Source organism: Gavia stellata, chromosome 12 (assembly GCF_030936135.1).
Source record: "Gavia stellata isolate bGavSte3 chromosome 12, bGavSte3.hap2, whole genome shotgun sequence".
NCBI classification, from domain to species: Eukaryota; Metazoa; Chordata; class Aves; order Gaviiformes; family Gaviidae; genus Gavia; species Gavia stellata.
Genome location: NC_082605.1, coordinates 5351717 through 5370660, shown reverse-complemented (window position 1 = coordinate 5370660; position 18944 = coordinate 5351717). Strand labels below are relative to the sequence as shown.

The 18944-nt window shown below is 34.9% G+C and overlaps 2 protein-coding genes across 3 annotated transcripts in view; one reads left to right on the top strand and one right to left on the bottom strand.

The window, feature by feature from the left end:
* Window positions 1-18944, bottom strand: part of CENPP (centromere protein P) — a 149924-nt gene that overhangs the window by 94332 nt on the left and 36648 nt on the right. The window lies entirely within an intron of this gene.
* Window positions 9167-14663, top strand: OMD (osteomodulin). Its single transcript, XM_009819987.2, is given in 3 exon segments — window positions 9167-9399; window positions 12481-13436; window positions 14344-14663. Coding segments are annotated over 3 exon segments (1509 nt in total).

The following is an 18944-nucleotide window of genomic DNA, read 5'->3' as shown; positions in this document are numbered from 1 at the left end:
TCAGTAATAGGGCGTCATTTTTAGCATGAAGAAAGTGTAGAAGCCACTTGTGTATTATCCCGATGAGTAGATGCTCAGATTCAGGAAGCGATATAATAACCTAGTATTCTGCAAGAATAATAAAAGCAACTATCTACTCATTTCTCCAGCAGCAATACTGTGATGCAGCATAATTATTATTTGCTCAAGAAAAAGTTAGCATTTAATAGCTAAAAATTAATAATTTCATGAAAGCTTACTTTGCTTTCTGGAATGCATATTTTTCATTTATATTTTAAGCTAATACAATTTCCATTTAGTTGTTACCCTCCTGGAAATTACTATTTCCAATATTTGCTATTTCCTCAAACACCAGATTTCACAGGGCAAAGAAGAACTTCTGTTTAACTCCATTTATAAAATGACTAACATAGAAAAAGCAAGTCAAATAACTTTCAGAAATACAGAAGTAGTAAGGAAATGTCAGTACAACAGTATAATACTTTGCCCCCATATTCATTAACTGCATAATACTATCCTATAATAACAACCAGCAGAATCTCCGTGTAATATGATAAATTTTGAGATGAAAGAATCTGAGTACTTTTAGAAGCTATGTTCCATGCAAACATCTACCTAAATTGGGTAGTAAAGTTAATGGTTTTATGTTCTACCTGACAAACTATGCCTCTATATAGTGGCCTGTAAATTTGGCACATTTGATAAGAAGATATAGTCTGTTGTGATGCTATGCAAAAGAAAACATACTTCAAACCTCCAACTGCCACTATCATAGCCAGACCTCAAAGTACTTTCTTAAGCAACATGGCAAGAGATTCCTTATTTGTCATGTCAGGACCACAGTTAATAATTAGCATTTACCTATACAATATAGCAATAAGCTTTTCAGAACACAAAACAGAGTAAGCTAGTATGAGGTCAACGGGCCACTATCTCGTCTCCTTGAGACCACAATCAAGGTGAAATCTGTAGGAAATTATGCATTGGTACTATAATCCCTTGGTATTTTGGCTCTTACTGAAAAAAAAAAAATCTCTTGACAAAAAGGTCTTCCTGGAACAATTAATATTGCTGTTCAAAGCTAAATAACATGCAGTTAGATTGAATTTCTAAAAGTCAAAACAACAATCTTTTATTTCAAAAAAGTAGAAACTAAGTCTGATCTAAAACCGATCTTCAACATTCTTCTTACATCTTCCATGTAATAGACGGAAGAAAAAAAGTAGCTACTCTCTATAAAAACTTTGTATCATTACTTATGATAAAGCCATAAACACAGTGAACATTAAAAAAAATAAAATGTTTCTTACCATACCAACTAAAAATCTTTGAGATGTTTTCCTTGAGCGCGTTCCATTGGAGCATACGTATGTAATGCAATATTTCATTACTCCTACTTACAGAATGCTTTGCCTTAGCAGTACCTGTATATTATAGATGCATACTGCTGCTTCTTGTGCTTTGCGCTTAGAACAGAAAGAGTAACTCATGCTTCCCACTTTAACAGTTCCCTCCCAAAATCAAATGCACAGGAACCTGAGAAGAGGAGAAAATGTGAGCGTGGAAAACACATCTGTTAAGATGTGCAATTGCTTCATAAAGTAACTTTTCTGTCTTCCTAAAGAGTACCTTTCCACTCAAACTTTCCACTGTGGGTAAACCTAGTATCTAGTTCACCCATTAGCAGTTCTAAACAATTACACCAGTCATCCCTCTGTGACTGCTTTCATAACATACAGACTTATTTACAAGTTTCAGCAATAAGTCCAGTGTTTGGCAAAGATGTGAACAGAGTTTTGGACAGCCGTCTTGCAGTCATATAGAATATTAACATTTTTAAAGGCAGCTACTGCTATTGGCCCAATTCTGATAAGAGTTCAGTCTAATCACTCAAAGCACTGGTTTCATGCCATCCCCTGCCTAAGACCTAGTTAGATGGTTTCTTTAAATTTATTTTTTAAAAAGAAAGCATTATGGTTGTTTATATTTTGGCTACAAATAGTTGCAGGCATTACCTCCACTCTCAAAAAGTCATAGGACAGGGCAAGAGTCAAGTGTCAGAAGCATGACATAAGGCAACAAGGACACTTGCTTGATTACCATGGAATATCTGTAACTAATGCCTAGATCAACTCATCCTCCCAAATGAAATGGCTGCTAACATGAATGCTGTTTTAGGTGGGAACCATGTTCAAGTCCTCACCAAGGCCTCTCAAGAACCTCAGAATGGCTAATGACAGAAGGAGCAAACTTCCCGCCACAGAGCGATTGGATAAAGTAACTATGAGACCCTGTCTCAGCTCTGCCAAGAAGCAGCAGTGACTCACAGATTATTCAAACAGTAGCGAAACACTTCAATTCGATTACTTGCCATAAATTAAATGACACATTTATTTTATATGTCAGGCAGAATATAGGTGCATGGACAAGTATCTCTCCCAAAACAGCAATAATATTATTTAAAGAAAATGCAAACAAAATGGAGATAAAAATGGAGAGTAAATGAAGGAAATAAAGGGTACAGAGATTATATCTTTCCTTATAAGAGAATATGCCAGGGTACAAATTAATGACTCATAATACTACTTGGTCTTTCTATGAAAGTTTCCAAGTCACAGATTTTGAATGCAGAAAAAACGTCCTGCAGTCCATAAATGCTGGCTACAATACCAGCATTACAAGGCCTTGTGCTAAAATGAGAGGATTTATTCTTTAGAATAAAGAAGAGGGATAAGAGATAACAAAAATTAAGAACTGGTTTAAGGATTATCTCCAATTTGCAGACTATTGGAGAGAGTTGAAAGTCTGCCTGGCAAAATCCTCTGCACTATAAAGCAGGGCAGTTGTAAATATCTATTGCTCTGGAAATGTTCAAACAAATACATCCACCACAAAAAGAAACACATTCTGTAGTCATTGTAAAAACAAGTATGGACCTTCATTCTTAAACACACTCAAAAGAGCAAATGGGAAGCACTTTCCATCACGTACAAGGGGAAAGTTTCTGCTAATGCATAACATTTTCCTATGCATGATCATTCAGGAATTCTTTGGCAGATGACTTAGACAACTATTCCTTATCCTTGCCTGAAAAGTGCGTAAAGAAAAAAAAGCTTATTTTTTTTGGCTATAAGCTATAAACATATGATTTGCAGATTGGATACAAACATGGGAACAATCTGAAGTTGCAGGCACTTTTTCTAGTTCTTTTAACAAAAATGCATGAAGTCCATAGCTATGAATGAAAAAAAAATAAGCCAATGAATAAGGTATTAATAAAAAATATTAAGATAGGGTAGAATTACCATTACCTCTTTTAGGCATCTATCAGCTTAGGGCATTGAAGTTAGCAGTTCTGTTTGAAATAACTGAGTACAAGTGCCTGCTTTGGAATAGACTCAAGGAATGAAGTTAGACAGTTAAAGTGGATGCTGAGAACGCTCTCCCAGTGAGCTGCAAGTTTTTAGTCAACTTCACGTATTAAGATGACAGTCCTCAGATTTTGCTGATTTTTTTTTTTTTAAAGACATGAGGGTCATGCCTAAACTGCTAAAGAATGGAAAGATACACTAATATTTTTTTTAAATGGTAATTATAAAAGGAGTGTCATTTTACACTATCCCAAACAAATAACACTGAATAAACTATTACAGAAGCAATAAGGACAAGTACAAAGGGTACTACTCTATTTGGACTTACCAACTTGGATTGGTACTGCTCAAGGATCTCTGCATTCTACGTTCAGCTATATTACCCTTCTCACCTTCCTCCATTACAAAACACTGTATGTTCTTTTAGCTTTATTTACAACATTTATTACTTTTGTTTATTTATGAGTGCAAGACACTTGTCATATGCTATGATCATCTATATAATTTTATATAGGACACAAATCAGGCAAAATAAAGGCTATGTTAAAGTTTGAGGTCCAATTGCTCATGCTGCTTTAAGAAAATGGATGTACCTGCACCAGTAAACAGTGGTTGTAAAAACAGGCAGACACTCCCATTTTATATTGGTGTAATCTCAGATATACAATCTCCAATTAAGCAGGCAATATCCCAGAACTCCACATGGGAGGAAAATATAGCTCAAAGTCATCTATCTTGGAACAACCAAAGCAGGCTTTATAAAAATACAAAGTATAAAGCAAAATATATTTATTAAACAAACTATTCAATTACTAAAAATGTAAGTGTCAGCTGACAACAGTGACTCTCCTCAGAAGAGATTTATAGTTTCATACAATAGTCCAGGGTATTTTAGAGTAACCAGACACTAATCAGTACAAATATTATTGCTTACATGAATTTTAAACTTGTTTTATTATGCCAGTATCAATTGTTTATGGTTACTTGTTATTGTGGTAGTAGAAACATTACTATGAGGACTATTTAAATGCCTCTGCTGTTGAAAGTAAAATCCATATATCAAAAAAAAAGTACACCCCCCCCAATATAGTATTACAATCTTCTAAGGTTTCTAACACACAATACATTCAGTAAAACATTACAACCCTCCTCTTCTACTAGTCTTTCAAAGTCAGTTATCCATTACTGTAAATTGATACTGATAGCAAAAACCTCACACCCACCCTTCCATCCAAAAAGCTTCAGTATTACAAATTTGAACATGCCAGGAGGCTTGATACTTAGCTTTTGCTTCTGAAGCAAAACAAACTGCAATACAAATTGTTCACTGCACATGCTCAACCAATCATCTAATGAGATCAGGGCTTCCTAATGTATTACTTCTGGATGAATAGATGCTTCTACTGAATTCTGCTCTAAAAAGTCAATGTATCACTGTTTGTTAGTAGAAGTTGTTACTCCACATTTGCCTATGGGATTATATTAATTCCCATGTTACAAGGTCAATAAGCTCTTGCTCAGTCATTTGTTCTATACCAGGATCGGTCTTTGAGATCCAAATGTAGTTGCATTTGTTAACTAGTAATATGCTTCAAAGGTGTGTTTTTTTTAAAAAAAAAAAAACCACAAAAACTATACAGTTTAAAAATACAAAGTAAGAAAAACACAGAAATACAGAAAAAGTAGAATGTGAGAAAAATTCAACCATTTCAATAAGTAAAGGAATGCTTAGGAAGAAGGGAAAGCAAAAAGAGAGGGGATGTTACTCAACTCAGAATCAGCAAATCCACATAAGTAGAGGAAGTGGAGAAGATACAGAGAAAAAAAATCCTCCATATCCCACAGCAGTGATGAGAGGAAAAGACACGTTTCTATTTCAGAACAATAATAAGCACCCAATGAACCCATCATAGGGCTTAGGATACCCACTAACTTACACTGTTTTCGAGTAAAAATATAGGACAATTCTCTTTTTTTTTCATTCTTCTAGGACTGCATGGTCACCTGAAAAGCACATTCTTGAAATGCTGCCATAAAACCTACACAAAAACATCTTTAATTTCTTCTTTAAATTCATGGTTGTAGCATGCATACTCAAGTTAAAACAGACTGATAAAAATCAACCAGCAACCACAACCTGCCTTTGATTAGAAGAGTCAATGAAGAAAGTTAGTTCAGAGTACCATTTGATCAATACATGCAAAATCTACAGTCTAGCAAATCTTAGGAATTATTTTCCAAATATACTTTTTGTAAATTCAACTGTTTTCAGTTGGTCAACATGTTCTTCCTAGTAGCTCCTAGCAAAACAAAGCACCACATACAAAACAGGCTGCATAAGATGAGGGTTGCCAAAGTTTTGATCTTGTAAAATCACCTACTAAATGGGAAATAAGTGGAGACCACACAACAAGGTTCAGGTCAGAGGCAACAGTAAGCCCCACACATGGCACAGCTCTGTTTTCCTTTCCTTTTTTAAACAGATTGGGTCTTGTCTCAGCTCTGCAGGATTGTTGATGTGATTTGATAGTCCCTTTTCCACAACCTTTTAAAAATGCATATTCGCGCAGGGACATGCTCCTACAATGACTTTCCACTGAAGAGCAGAATAACATGAAGTCTGTAAGAGCTATTATTAACTGAGTGCTCTGGGCTCTGGCTGGGCTGGAGGCTCTGCAAGATCAAGCAATTCAGTATCTTGATCTGCTGAGAGCTCTCCACTTCAGTATCTGAATTTTCACAGTAGTTCTGGCACAGGAAAAATAAATCCAGCAGCCACTACAGTCTTGATAATTGGTTACTTTTGTTGATGGCAAGCACAAATAAGAAGTGCCTTTGCAGATCGCTTATGAGTCATACAGGCTGCTGGTGGTCTGCTGACAGTGTTTGTGGACTGGCAGTTAAGACCTAGAAATTAGGATGCAAAGAGTTTTGTATCTGCTTCTTCTGTGCCTACAATCTGACTCTGAAGTGCAGCCCAGCCTAGATGATACATGCCTACAGCTGTTTCTTACTTCTGAAACCCACAGGCTTTATGAGGAACCAAATTACAACATGCAAACTTCCTCATTGTATTTGATCATGCATTCTCTTTTCTACTGTGCAATCACTTAGAGTTACAAACTAACATCACCAATTCTTATCTAAAACACAGAATTCCTTCAAAGTTGTCAATTGAGGATTTTAAAATGTTGAGCTTTAGGGTTCTCTTCAGATGCCTAATCATAGGGCCAGACCTTAGCTGAAGACCTTTCCAATTGTAACAATATCATGTTTCCAAGACAGTTCTCAGTTCTAACTTACACAGCTTAGCTTCATTTGATTTACTTTAATCCTCTATGAACAATATGCACCTTTTTCTTTTTAACTTTCTCTAGGCTTCATATGGACCATTACAAGTTTTGGAAGGGGGTGGGGGAAAAAAGAACCCAAAGACGCCTAAGAATCCTTTACAGTAAAATGGTAAATATAGGGAAAAGGCCAAGCAGTACAATTCATTCCTCCTTTTATCAGGGCAAATCACATTCACCTCAGTGCTTCTCTTCTCTACTTATTCTATGAATATTTTGGCCAAAATTCAGAAATTTTTATTTGTTTAAGTTTAGTCAACCAGCTAAACAAACCTAAAATCACAAAGTATTAGAATAGTCTCCTTTCTTAAACCTTCAGTTCAGAACCAGGGTTGAAAAAGCTAACAAGTCTTGTAAGTCGAATGCAGTTACTGAAAATGATTAAATTTCAAACATTTTAATTTACAAAAAGGATCCATCTAAGTTTAGCTTAAGAAAATACATCAGCTTCAAGCCAACCCTGACTTCTAGCTTGGTGTACATCTCACTTTGCATCACAACTGCATAAACGAAATTACGAAAAAAATTTACAAATTCAACAGTAAAAATAAGCCCTTATGTTTTTTTAAAAACGAAAACAAAAACACATTAAAAACTTAATAGATTTGTCACAGCCTTTGAAACAAGAAGTCTTACATGAATGATGTTAAATTTAATCCTCTCATTATCCTCCTTGTAAGGAAATTCCTAACCACACTAGTTAGTCAAACCAAAACTAAGAGAAGATCAAAACCACACAACTTGACCAAGTTCACAAAGTATAGACTTGTTTGTATCCAGGATAGCTCATGCAACAGAGAAGGAACTGAGTCTTAATATATCCCATGGCTAGATCCGCATCATCTTCTGCAGCTAAATATGCCTTAGATCAAGAGCTTTGCTACAATTTTTCAAAAGGACGGACTCTTTTGCTCTACCACCATGGATTTTTAAATGCATCATGAGATTTTAAGTCTCCTGATAGCTTAAGAGGATTTGGGACACAATCAGTAGTAGAAAACAATAGAAAAAAACAGGTATGAAATTAAAATTCTAATTTCATCCAATTTTTATCTTTAGAGAAAATAGTTTCAATTTTTGCATATGTTTCATTTAGAACTGTTAATATAATGGAGCTTCCAAAAATTTGCACCATGTTCTTTGTCTTGTGCTTAAAAAAACCCCAAACTTTGTAGCAGCAAATAGCATTTTACTAACTGGCATAACAAACTTGGTGGGTTCTTTTCATTCATCATTATGAATGTATTCTAATTATTTTAAAAACCAGTTACTTTTGTTGTTTAGCATTATTTGAGTTTAGTGATACAGTGTAGCTCTTCAACTATTTACAGTACTGTTAATAAAGAATTATGTAGCCTTAATTTTACTTTTTCAACCTCTCCCTCATGTTCTGTATTCTCTACATAAATACATGACTGCTTTATTTTAGTTCCAGTATTGCCAACTCCTACAATATTATTTTGGTCATGACTTCCGGTGCTTTTCTTTATAACCCAAATGTTAGAATCATGCATGATTTATCTTCTTAAACAGTGTTCTTGTCCTCAGTGTTACAGAGGAAACTTGAAAAGGTCAAGCAAATCATCAGCTTCAGGAAGCTCAAAGACAAAAAAGAAATAAAACTTACTGTTGCATTATTTTCTCAAATATGACACCTCTAAAGGCACTCACGCTTTTTTAAGAACCAGATTCTTCCTTGTCAACAGATTTTGAAATAATTCTTTTACCAAACCAAAACCATAAATGCTTTTGATAAATCAATTGATCCAGAACAGCATCTCACTTCAACAAAAAAAATGGTCTTTTTACTCCATTTTTTGCATATATCACAGTTATTTAAGTACCATATAGCAGCAAAAGCAGATAACCATGCCTTTTTTCCTCCCTCTTAAAAGCTATGAAAAATATTTTTCTTCAGTAAAATGGTTTATATCTCATGTCATACTTGTCTTTTTCATAGGAGATTTTATGCTCTTTCTATGTAACTTAGCAAAAACATGCTAGAAATTTACTGTGAATCCTGAACTACAACTTTAAAACAACCCTGAGTAGTACACCACCATACCAACAGCACTGTATAGCACAACTACTTTGCAGGAAAGGAAACAGGAAATATGGATTATGGAGGGAAAAAAGTATAAAATGGAAGATGTTCATGAGAGCTTTTCTATAGCACATGCTTTCCCTCAATCCTGATAAGGTTAATTTTTTACTGTTTCCTAACTTCATCCTCTAGAGAACAAATCCTTTGCGTAACTGAATCATTGTAGTTGAAACCACGCTATGAACTAATGACCTCTGAAGTATTTTTTTGAAGTCTTACCCCCTCATCTTTTTTTTTTAATGGGAACTGGTAACAACTGAGTCTTGCAAATAATTTTGAAGTGATTTTAACAAAAGGAGAAATCGCTTCACAGACTTATGACACAGCATCCACAGTAACTGATGATGTGGCACAAAACTTTTTTTTTTTAAATTTACTGGCAAATCAGAAGAGGGGCTAAGGCTATTATTTTGTTTTGCCTTCCCACAAGGCTCCTCACCACAAAATATGGCTTAGAAAGATCTTTTGTTCCTCCAGCTGTGTTAGGCTATTTCTCAGATGATTTCACCAGCACAGTAACTTGCTGCCCTCTACAACTTGAGCTTCAGAGACTTCCAAAGAGTAAGTTTTCTTGGTAAACAGGAATAAAATGAACCAATTGTGTTATTTTTTGCAGTTAAGAGTGATTCCTGCATGTTATATAACTTTTAGCTTTCAGCTAGTAAACTGCTTACAAATACAGTTACTAAGCTTTGAGTTTGTTACAGATGGTAGAGAATCATGCTTTTAAAATGTTCTATTTTCTTTCAAATTTGTAAGTGTGCAATTTATCATATTGTGTACCTCTGACTTGCTTCCCCCATTATCAAGTTTCACATGACATGATTCTTTGTTTTAAAGCTAGTTAAGTTCTTCGAAATATTTCACGCAGAAGTGTTAGTACCTGCAAGCCTGGCAGGACAGTTACTATTCTACTAAAAATGGACTCAACTATAGCCAAGGTAAAAAAAAAATCCCCCCAAATGCCAGCTCCTCTCTCCACATAAAACCAGCGAGACACTTTGGTGCCTATTACTTATCATTCCATCTGAAATGATGATAATTCTCTTCACATTGTCTATATGGCAAGTGGAACAATCGCCTGGAGGCCTAAGTAAGCTTTTTCCTCAAACTGAGCAGGACTTTCCCGAGTTGTTCCTCCTGGTTTCTGAGGTCTATTGCGGCACTAAGAACCAAAATTATTAACTGGAAATTTTGTGACACCTAGTAGAAGTGCTGAGAGAATAGAACCAGAAGGTGAAGCTAAAGTTCTGGACTGAAACAGAGGGAGTTAACAGGAAACAAAAGGAAACCAAGAACATGAAATAGGCATGGGTGACAGACTGTGTAAGGATCTGTTCACGAAAAAAGAATCAAGTCACAGGACTGAGAGACAGATTTTATATAAGTAGACACCACCAGGTCTGACTAGAAGTTAGAAATATGGTAATAAGGTATTCTCCCAGTATACACTGCCTGAAATCTGATAACCAATTCATTTCTCCTGAAGCACAGTATTGCTTCTCAACCCAGCAAGTGTCTGCAAAGTTTATCAGCATAGTGTATTTATACACAGTGCAAGGCTGCTCTCTGTGTAGACTTATTTCTGCTATTTACTTAGATTAGCTCAGACATCTGAGGATGCTGTAGGGATATAGAGACCCTGGCTTTGCTGAGGACCTACTTACAGTGGTGTTCCAAACAACTGACTCCATTCAAATCTGGTTTTAAGGCTTTAATCAGTGATGAAACTTGATTAAAAGAGCATCCAAATACAAATGATACAAAGTTAGAAATGCAAGTTAGACAATACCACGAATTATTTCACCCAGCCATTGTCACACACGGGCTGTATGCAACACAGGAAGATCTTGAGGATGTATTAAATTCCATTATTTTGTTACTACTTTTTTTCTTAGAATTCTCTCTCATTCAATTTGTAGAATAGAATACATCATGCATTAGGCATCAATCATCACCACGAAGCATAAGAAATTAGCATTTGTAAGTCTCATCTCCTTTGTTACTGATTAATTGCATTTGGTAAAAAAAATATTAAGAGCATCAAGAAAACAAAGAAGAGAGTCCCCTGATTAAGAAACATGAATATAGTTATAAAAAAACCTGAGGATATCTGCGTTCCTCTGCCTCAGGGTTCCCATGCTGTACTGAGAGAAGTCTCTTAAAATTTTCTATGATTTACATGCTTTGACCTGCAATGTTACATTTTTGACTCATCTGTTGTTCAAGTTGAACAGATTGACATGATTCACAACTCTAATTCTGCCAAATAATAGGGTTCCTCTGACTGTGTGAAGTGCTCTAAAATGTTAGTCTGGCTTTGAGCATCAGAAATTTGACATACGAAATTATTTGTCTTTGACAACATCAGTATTTCACCTCAGAAGGGTACTGAGGGTAAATTAGTTCATGTCTATAAAGAACGTATAGTTACAGAAGCATAAGATGACTAAAATGAAAAATTTTTGTCAATGAAGATTTTACATGATCTGCAGTACACAATGGTTGAATTGTATTCAATTTAATGACAGGAACAGAAAAGTTAAATTTTTATCATCATTAATGCATTGTACTAAGTTAGCTGTGTTTTGCAGAAAATAATAGAAAAACAACATAAAATGCCACGGAACATACAATCACCAATGCCATGTAAATTTCTATTTTACACAAAACACAATATTTCAAAGTAATCTATTTCACTGTTCTATTTATAGAAACAATCCTGCAATTACCTCACCTTAGTTGAGGATATATATTTTTAACAAAAATAACTGTGTTTAGAAACAAGAGTAACAGACACAAGCCATGGCTTAGATGCTTAGTAAGACTAGCAAATTTCTTCACAAGGACTGTAGTACAACACTAACTTGGGTTATTTAGAGACATGCTGGAATTCCAACCGCGAAGATTTTCAAGGCTCACCCAGACAATGTCTAGGCTGACCTAATCCACTGTTGGAGATGGAAACATTTGGAGCAGCAGGCTGGACTACATGATGGCCAAAAGTCCCTTCCAAGCAACACTTCTATGATTCTATGATATTGATCACGCACCATTTGTACGGTAGAAGTTCATAGTGAGAATAACTAATACATTTGCAAAAAAATCTTTCATCTTGACAGAGTTTAATGAGGCTACCTATCTGTTTCCAAAGGTCTAAGGAAGAAACATTGCTCAGGAATTCCACTTGCACCCATTTAAAACTGACTTGTAAGGGTGATGCTTAACCCATTACACTGGAAAGAATGCAACACCTCAAATGTCCCATACAAACCCCAGACTGTAGCACTTTTTATAAAAAGTCCTTTTGCAACTTCTCCGTAATAAATTAAAGTGATACAGGAATGAAGACTGGGATTTTTTTTCTACTCCCAACTGTTACAGTATCCTTCAGTAACAGGCACAGCACAGGTAGAAAGCTGTTCCTTGTCTGAAGTCAGACAAGAAAACCTTATGTTTACTTCAAGGACAGTGTATTTGTTTATGGCTGTTTTCTTGGAAGATACAGGTTAAAACTTGTTTTTGCTAATAATGTCACTGACAGTGTTGCCAAAAAAGGCATTATTCTACTTACTTTATATTGCTGCTTCTTAAAACTGAGATGTGATTTACTTTATGACTATCTAATAAACTTATTTTTCCTTCTCATCAACAGGATACAACATACAAATTTAAATATGGGGATTATGAGCCAGCTATCAATCATTCACCTCCTCTGGGCTGCTCTGGTCTTTTGTCAATATGAAGACTATGATTTTGAGGATGATTATGATGAGGAGCCAGATCATCAACATCCGTATTATTTTAATCCAAATACACAAGCTGAAGTTCCTCGCTTTCCTTTTCCAGTTGAGTGTGCCAAAGAATGCTTTTGTCCACCAGCTTTTCCTTTATCAATGTACTGTGATCATCGTAAACTTAAGACAATACCAAATATACCTACTCACGTCCAACAGCTTTATCTGCAAAACAATGATATTGAAGCTGTACCTGCAGGACCATTCACTAATGGTACCTTCTTAAGAGAAATTAACCTCAGCCACAACAAAATTAAATTTCATATGATTGACCATGGTGTTTTTGCCAAACTTTCAAACTTAGTGCAACTTCATTTACAACATAATGAATTAGAAGAATTTCCCTTCCCACTCCCCAGCTCTCTAGAGAGACTCCTTCTTGGTTTCAATAAGATTTCTCAGTTATCTGGAAATGCACTGGAAGGATTACCTAACATAACCATGCTTGACCTTTGCAATAATTTTCTTGACGACTCAGTACTCAAAGGAAAACCCTTTTCAAACATGAAAAATTTAATGCAGATCAACTTATGCAACAACAAATTACAGACTATGCCTCCTGATCTACCATCATCACTTATGTATCTCTCTCTTGAAAATAACTCTATTTCTTATATACCAGAAAACTATTTCAACAGACTTCCAAAAATCATTGCTCTCAGAATGTCCCACAATAACCTGCAGAACATTCCACGCAACACTTTTAATCTACCCAACCTTCTAGAACTTAATCTTGGACATAACAAGTTGAAACAAGTATTCTATATTCCAAGAAGTTTGCAGCATTTGTATATTGAAGACAACGACATTGAAAGTATGTTGATGGTTGCACTTCTTTAAAAGCAAAAAATTTAGTGGATTTTGACATTGTTTGCGGGAGCGGGGCAAGTTCAGCATATTTTCCTTACCATCCAGAATTAAAAACTTTTAGCCTACATCAAAAAAACCTGTCAGAAACATCTCTTTTGTTGTGTCCTTGGTTTCGAGGACCTGCCACCTTACAGCTTCTCAGTTAGATCATGTATAAACCAAGCACAGAATCCACCAGTCATCCAAATTTGCATGTTGTTCAAGAGGCATGCTGATGTCCTTCTTTAGAGAGATAAGCTTGAGCTGTTAGTGTTCTGAACTAAACAGTTAATGTGGCACTGACCCAGAGTTCATACACACTGTACTTCTCAGGAGCAAATGCAGCTATGTAGTTTTTCATCAGCTTACAGTGCAGGAAGAATATCATCCCATCTTCTTCGAGATGCAGTGTAAACGCATCCTCGGTTAGTTGAGACCAAACCAGTGAAATTAGAAAGGATTTTATTTTTGCACCTCATGCCTAATTTGATTTTTTGTAAAAGTTAATACAAGTTTTTCATATAACAAGCTAAAACCTTTTTGAAAATTGCTTCTGATTAGGCAATTGATAAAAACATACAGAGAAAAGGAATTATGAAAATATTCCACTCACATAAAAAGTAATTACAAATCGTAGTGGTAGTCTATTTATTTTTTTCTTTACCCCACAACCTTATACTTTGCAAACCCCAAATCTGTTATTGCTGTCATTTGTAAAACTGATTTAAAATACATGGAAAGATTATATTAATACTGTGCACCGCAAAAGTATTTTTCATTTTAAAATTCAAAACACAAGTTTTCACTTTTGCAATAGGTCTTAAATATATTTATTTTCTGTATTTTAATTAATATTTTTCTCTCTCCTACAGTCATAAATGTTACCTTGATGTGTCCATCTATTGATCCAATGAACACCAACCAATTAACCTATATACGGGTGGACCAAAATAAGCTTACGATTCCAATAAGCACATATGCCTTCTTTTGCTTCCCTCACATTCGAACCATTTATTATGGTGAACAAAACATTAATGTCAACAAGTCAACTCAGCTAAGAACACCAGTGTTTCGACGATTTTTAACACCAGAAGAATATGATGAAGCAGAAGACGATCATGAAACGCATGATCATGAAACTGAAGAAGATCGTGATGCGGAAGACAACTACTTTCATCCTTACTTTCAGTGAAGTAATCTTTGTTAATGAGTATACATGGAAACTTTTCCTTAGTTGTGGGGTATTCATATCCATTTTAGAACAGCTGGATAGTTTGGGATATTTAAGATACATCTATAAAGTGGAGATAGGATTTTAGTGTAGGTAAATGTCCTATTATTGATGTAGGAAAAACTGTAATACTGGGAGCAAAGAGCACTCACCTCAGCATTACATAGCAGTCTGATATATAACCTGGGTTGGTGATGGACCCATCCTTGGGTGGGCAGCCTAAGCTGAAGAAAACTGACCTGAAAATGCTTCTATATTCTAAAGTGATCCGACTTGCAAAATGACTATAATACAAATCAATGTCATACTCAATAGGAGCAAGTGGATAAGGCCAAAAATCTACCCAGATATACATCCTACTACTGACAGCAGTAGAAAATAGACACACTAGAGAAAAGAATAGGAGGGTAAGATCACAAACATATTTCCACAAGGTTCCTCCACATCTTCCAGAGTACAGATGTTTCTTCTTCCCATTTCTAATTGGACAGAAAAATCACAAACTTGAAGTTTCAAATCTTCCTCATATTATGTTTGCAGTGTCCTGCCAAGGTGTATCATAATATTTACTTCTCAGCCCGTATCTCAACTATCACAACTCTTTCAAAACAGATTTTAGCAGATTAGTAATATAGGCAATAAATGACCTTTTGTCAAAGGTCTCAGGATCTAGAGAAAAGGATATGCATTAATACAACTGAAGCACAGTATTTACATTTTACCTATGCTTTAGTCCATGTTATTTTAGAAAGCATCTAAAAATGTAGGGTAATCTTTTTATTAGAATTGTTCATCAAGTAGAACAGGTACAAATAGTAGCATTCCAGGTTTTTTAAATTATTATACTATCCCTCTGCATAACTAATACCAATTAGCTATATTCTGCTTCAAAGTAGAACAAAAATTGCTTTAAGCAATCTAAAGAAAAGTACTATATACTATTTGAGCCATACAAAGTTTTTTGTTATGTCTTATGCCTAGAAACAGATCCAAATAACTACAGGGTAACATAATATTATAGGGCACTTTACTGCTTTTGTTTTATTAATTTCTTTATTTTTCAGCACTTCTTTCCTGATAAATCTTGGTTAGCAGTGAGGAATAATCACCATTTTCAACAAGAAAAACAAATGAATGCAAGAAATAGAGCCGTACATCATGCTACCAATTTTACATTATACTTTAAGTGTAGAAAAACTAAAAAGGCTATATAAAATTACACAAGTTTGTATTAGAATTTCTAAAAAACTTCAGACAGGTTTGGGTTTTTTCTCCTACATTTCACTTCTTTCTTTGAAGCTCACCTTAGTATATTTTGGTTTCTGATGCAACAACTAAAATATTAACAAAATTAAAGTACTTAATTATACTTTTTTAATGGAAAGAAATTCCTCATAAGCCCATGAATATAACCTTTAAGAACATATATAGTCTTTAAGACTAACTGGTTGTAAAAATTTGCAGATACAAAATTTATTATATTATTGTTAAGTTGTGGGTCTTAGGTCAACTAACTCAAGAAATCTATTCTTTTTCTCCTTCCCCTTTTTCTTATCTACTTTCTGAACAGATATAATATTCATGGCAAAGTATTTTATGGTCACCCCACAAATTCACAGCTCTGTAGAACTTATCTTCCTCTTTTTTTAACAAAATGTTTATTAATATTTATCAACCTCAAGTACGTCTGGCTTCATGAAGCAGGAATATACGTATGTATTCATTACTTTAAATACTCTTATTAAAAATTTTGCACATTATATACACATAACATAAGCATCTATAACTTTATAGTTTTATTAATATCAACATGTAGCATATTAACCTTAGGGAACCCTTATAACTTTTCATCTATTTCTGATTTTAAGTGTAAGTGAATAGTGCTTACTCAGCTTTAAAACGAACACTATTCAAATATAGTATGAGTATTATATCTTTTATCACAAACTTTGGTTTTTTTAAAAACATATGAAGCAAAGCTTAGATTTAAAGTAGAATTAAAGACATTGACTTTGTAGCAACTAGTTATATACATTTCTTAAAGTTTAAATATAAGTCAAACTGATAATTATTGAAAACTTTAGAGCTGTCTTATTACATTAAACTCATTCAGATAGAACATGAGGATTGTATCACAAGCAGAACCATCATAACTTACTTTTAATTCAATTAATATTATGGTATCTCATCTGTGGCAAATACAATGCTATTCTTTAAAAACAGATTTTAGGGTGGTCAGGGAACTAAAGACTTGTTAGCCTTACGTCTATATTGGAGAAATGAGAAGTTATAATAAAGTACAGAATTAATGGATACCTAGATAAATACAATTTGGTCTGGTAAGACTGGGCATGGCTTCTGTAAAAGCCATGATGTTTTTACCTTGCAAATCTCTTAGTTCTTTGAAGGAATCATGAAGGATGTGGAAAAGGGACATCCTGGTTTAAACAGCCTACAAAAATTTCTGAAAGTTTTTTTAGGAAATTAAGCTGCCACAGAGGTGACGGCACAGACAAAAATCAAATAAAATATAAGAAACATCATAAGAATAAACAGTCAGTACTTGCTGTGGAGGGAACCCACTGGAGGGATTTTTGCAAAGGGTCTGTGCTGGATTTTATTCAGTTTAATATACTTGCAAAAAGATAGACAAATTGGTCTGAGAAGTGAGATGACAACAAAGATTGCTAAGCACCAGTGAAGAATGACTGCAAAAGGACCTCAGCATGCTAAAAGAGCCAATGAAATCCAACACTGTTAAATGAAAAGTGATATCCATGGAAAAGATGATACTAGCTTCACAGAAAAACTAATGAAGCATGACCTCACCACCACCACTCAGGAGCAATACTTGGAAGTAATAATAGGCAGTTCAAGGAACACACTGCCTTAGTACCCAGTAGCAGTAAAAAGGAAACTCAAATTTAGAGAGTAACTAGAGAGAAGTAGAAAACAAGAGACATCATGATGCCGCTATAAATCTGTGGCTCACCCAGACATTAAACACACTATTGATTTCCGAGCCCTTCAGGTAGCTATAATCTCTACATATGCCATAATTAGAAAAGTATCAGAGAATAGTAATAAGGTCAAAGGTAAGGAATGGCTTCTATATAAGCAACACTGACTGGGCTAGAACTCACCAGTTCAGAAAAGATTGCTAAGGGGAGGAATAGGAGATACCCACAAAATTATGAGCTGCATGGACAGCATGGGTCCAGGATCAACTGCTCCAGCAGAAGAGCAAGGAGCCATCAAAGGAAGCTAGTATGTACCAGGTACAAACTAGGGTGGATCAGTAGAGCAAAATACTTGTAATGAGGCCATGAGACCCACTTGCTGTTTTTTGAGGGAGAGGGTCTTTACTTCAGACTAGCCCTAGCCACTAATTAAAATCCATTAACAGCTGCAGCACATCAGGCACACCCCTGAATACATACATCTTCTGGTTTGTTACATCCACAAAGAACAGTCCACATACTTCAAAGAGCACTGTGATGTGAATCAAGGTGCAGTAAGTTGGGGATATCAGGAGATTAGCTTCAAAAATGCACTCCTGACCCTAATTAAAACACTAACAGAAACATAAGCGGAAACACAGCAACTGAGAGAAATGAAATCTCAGTTCTACTTTCAGCTTTGGACAGACTATTCTGAAAAGCCATGTTTTCCAAGTCTTATCTGTGTAAATGAGGATGGAACCTTCTTCAACTCTAAATACTATCAGCATTATCCAGAGTGCGTAATAGTTAGCAAGGTTGTATTAGTGCACAGCAGCACATTTTGATACCCATGTAAACGTACAGCAGAAAAGCCTCACAAATTTCTGGAAAACATTCAGTTATGACTAAACTTTAATCCATAAAATTAAAGCTCTCAAAACTACAACAAAACTAACAAACAGATTTTTTTTCCACAAAATCTATACCACAAGAGATTATTGTAAAAATAAAGAAAGAGGGATAACAGTAGTTTAATCCAACTGTCTACATATCTTCCTTCAGCCTCAAAACAGTGGGAGTATGTATTGCCTTTTTCCATTTTTTGTTGTTGATGGAATTTAATACTTATAAAGCTTACTTTGAGATATTTACTTCAGTATTCTGACAACAAAAGTTACAGGGATTAGGAAAGAAACTCCTTTACAGAAAACAGATGGTTTACATTTCCAGTTTTCTGACTTCTTTTAGTATAATCACATTCCACTATTATAATGTGAATCGATTTCCCTCTTTGTTTCCC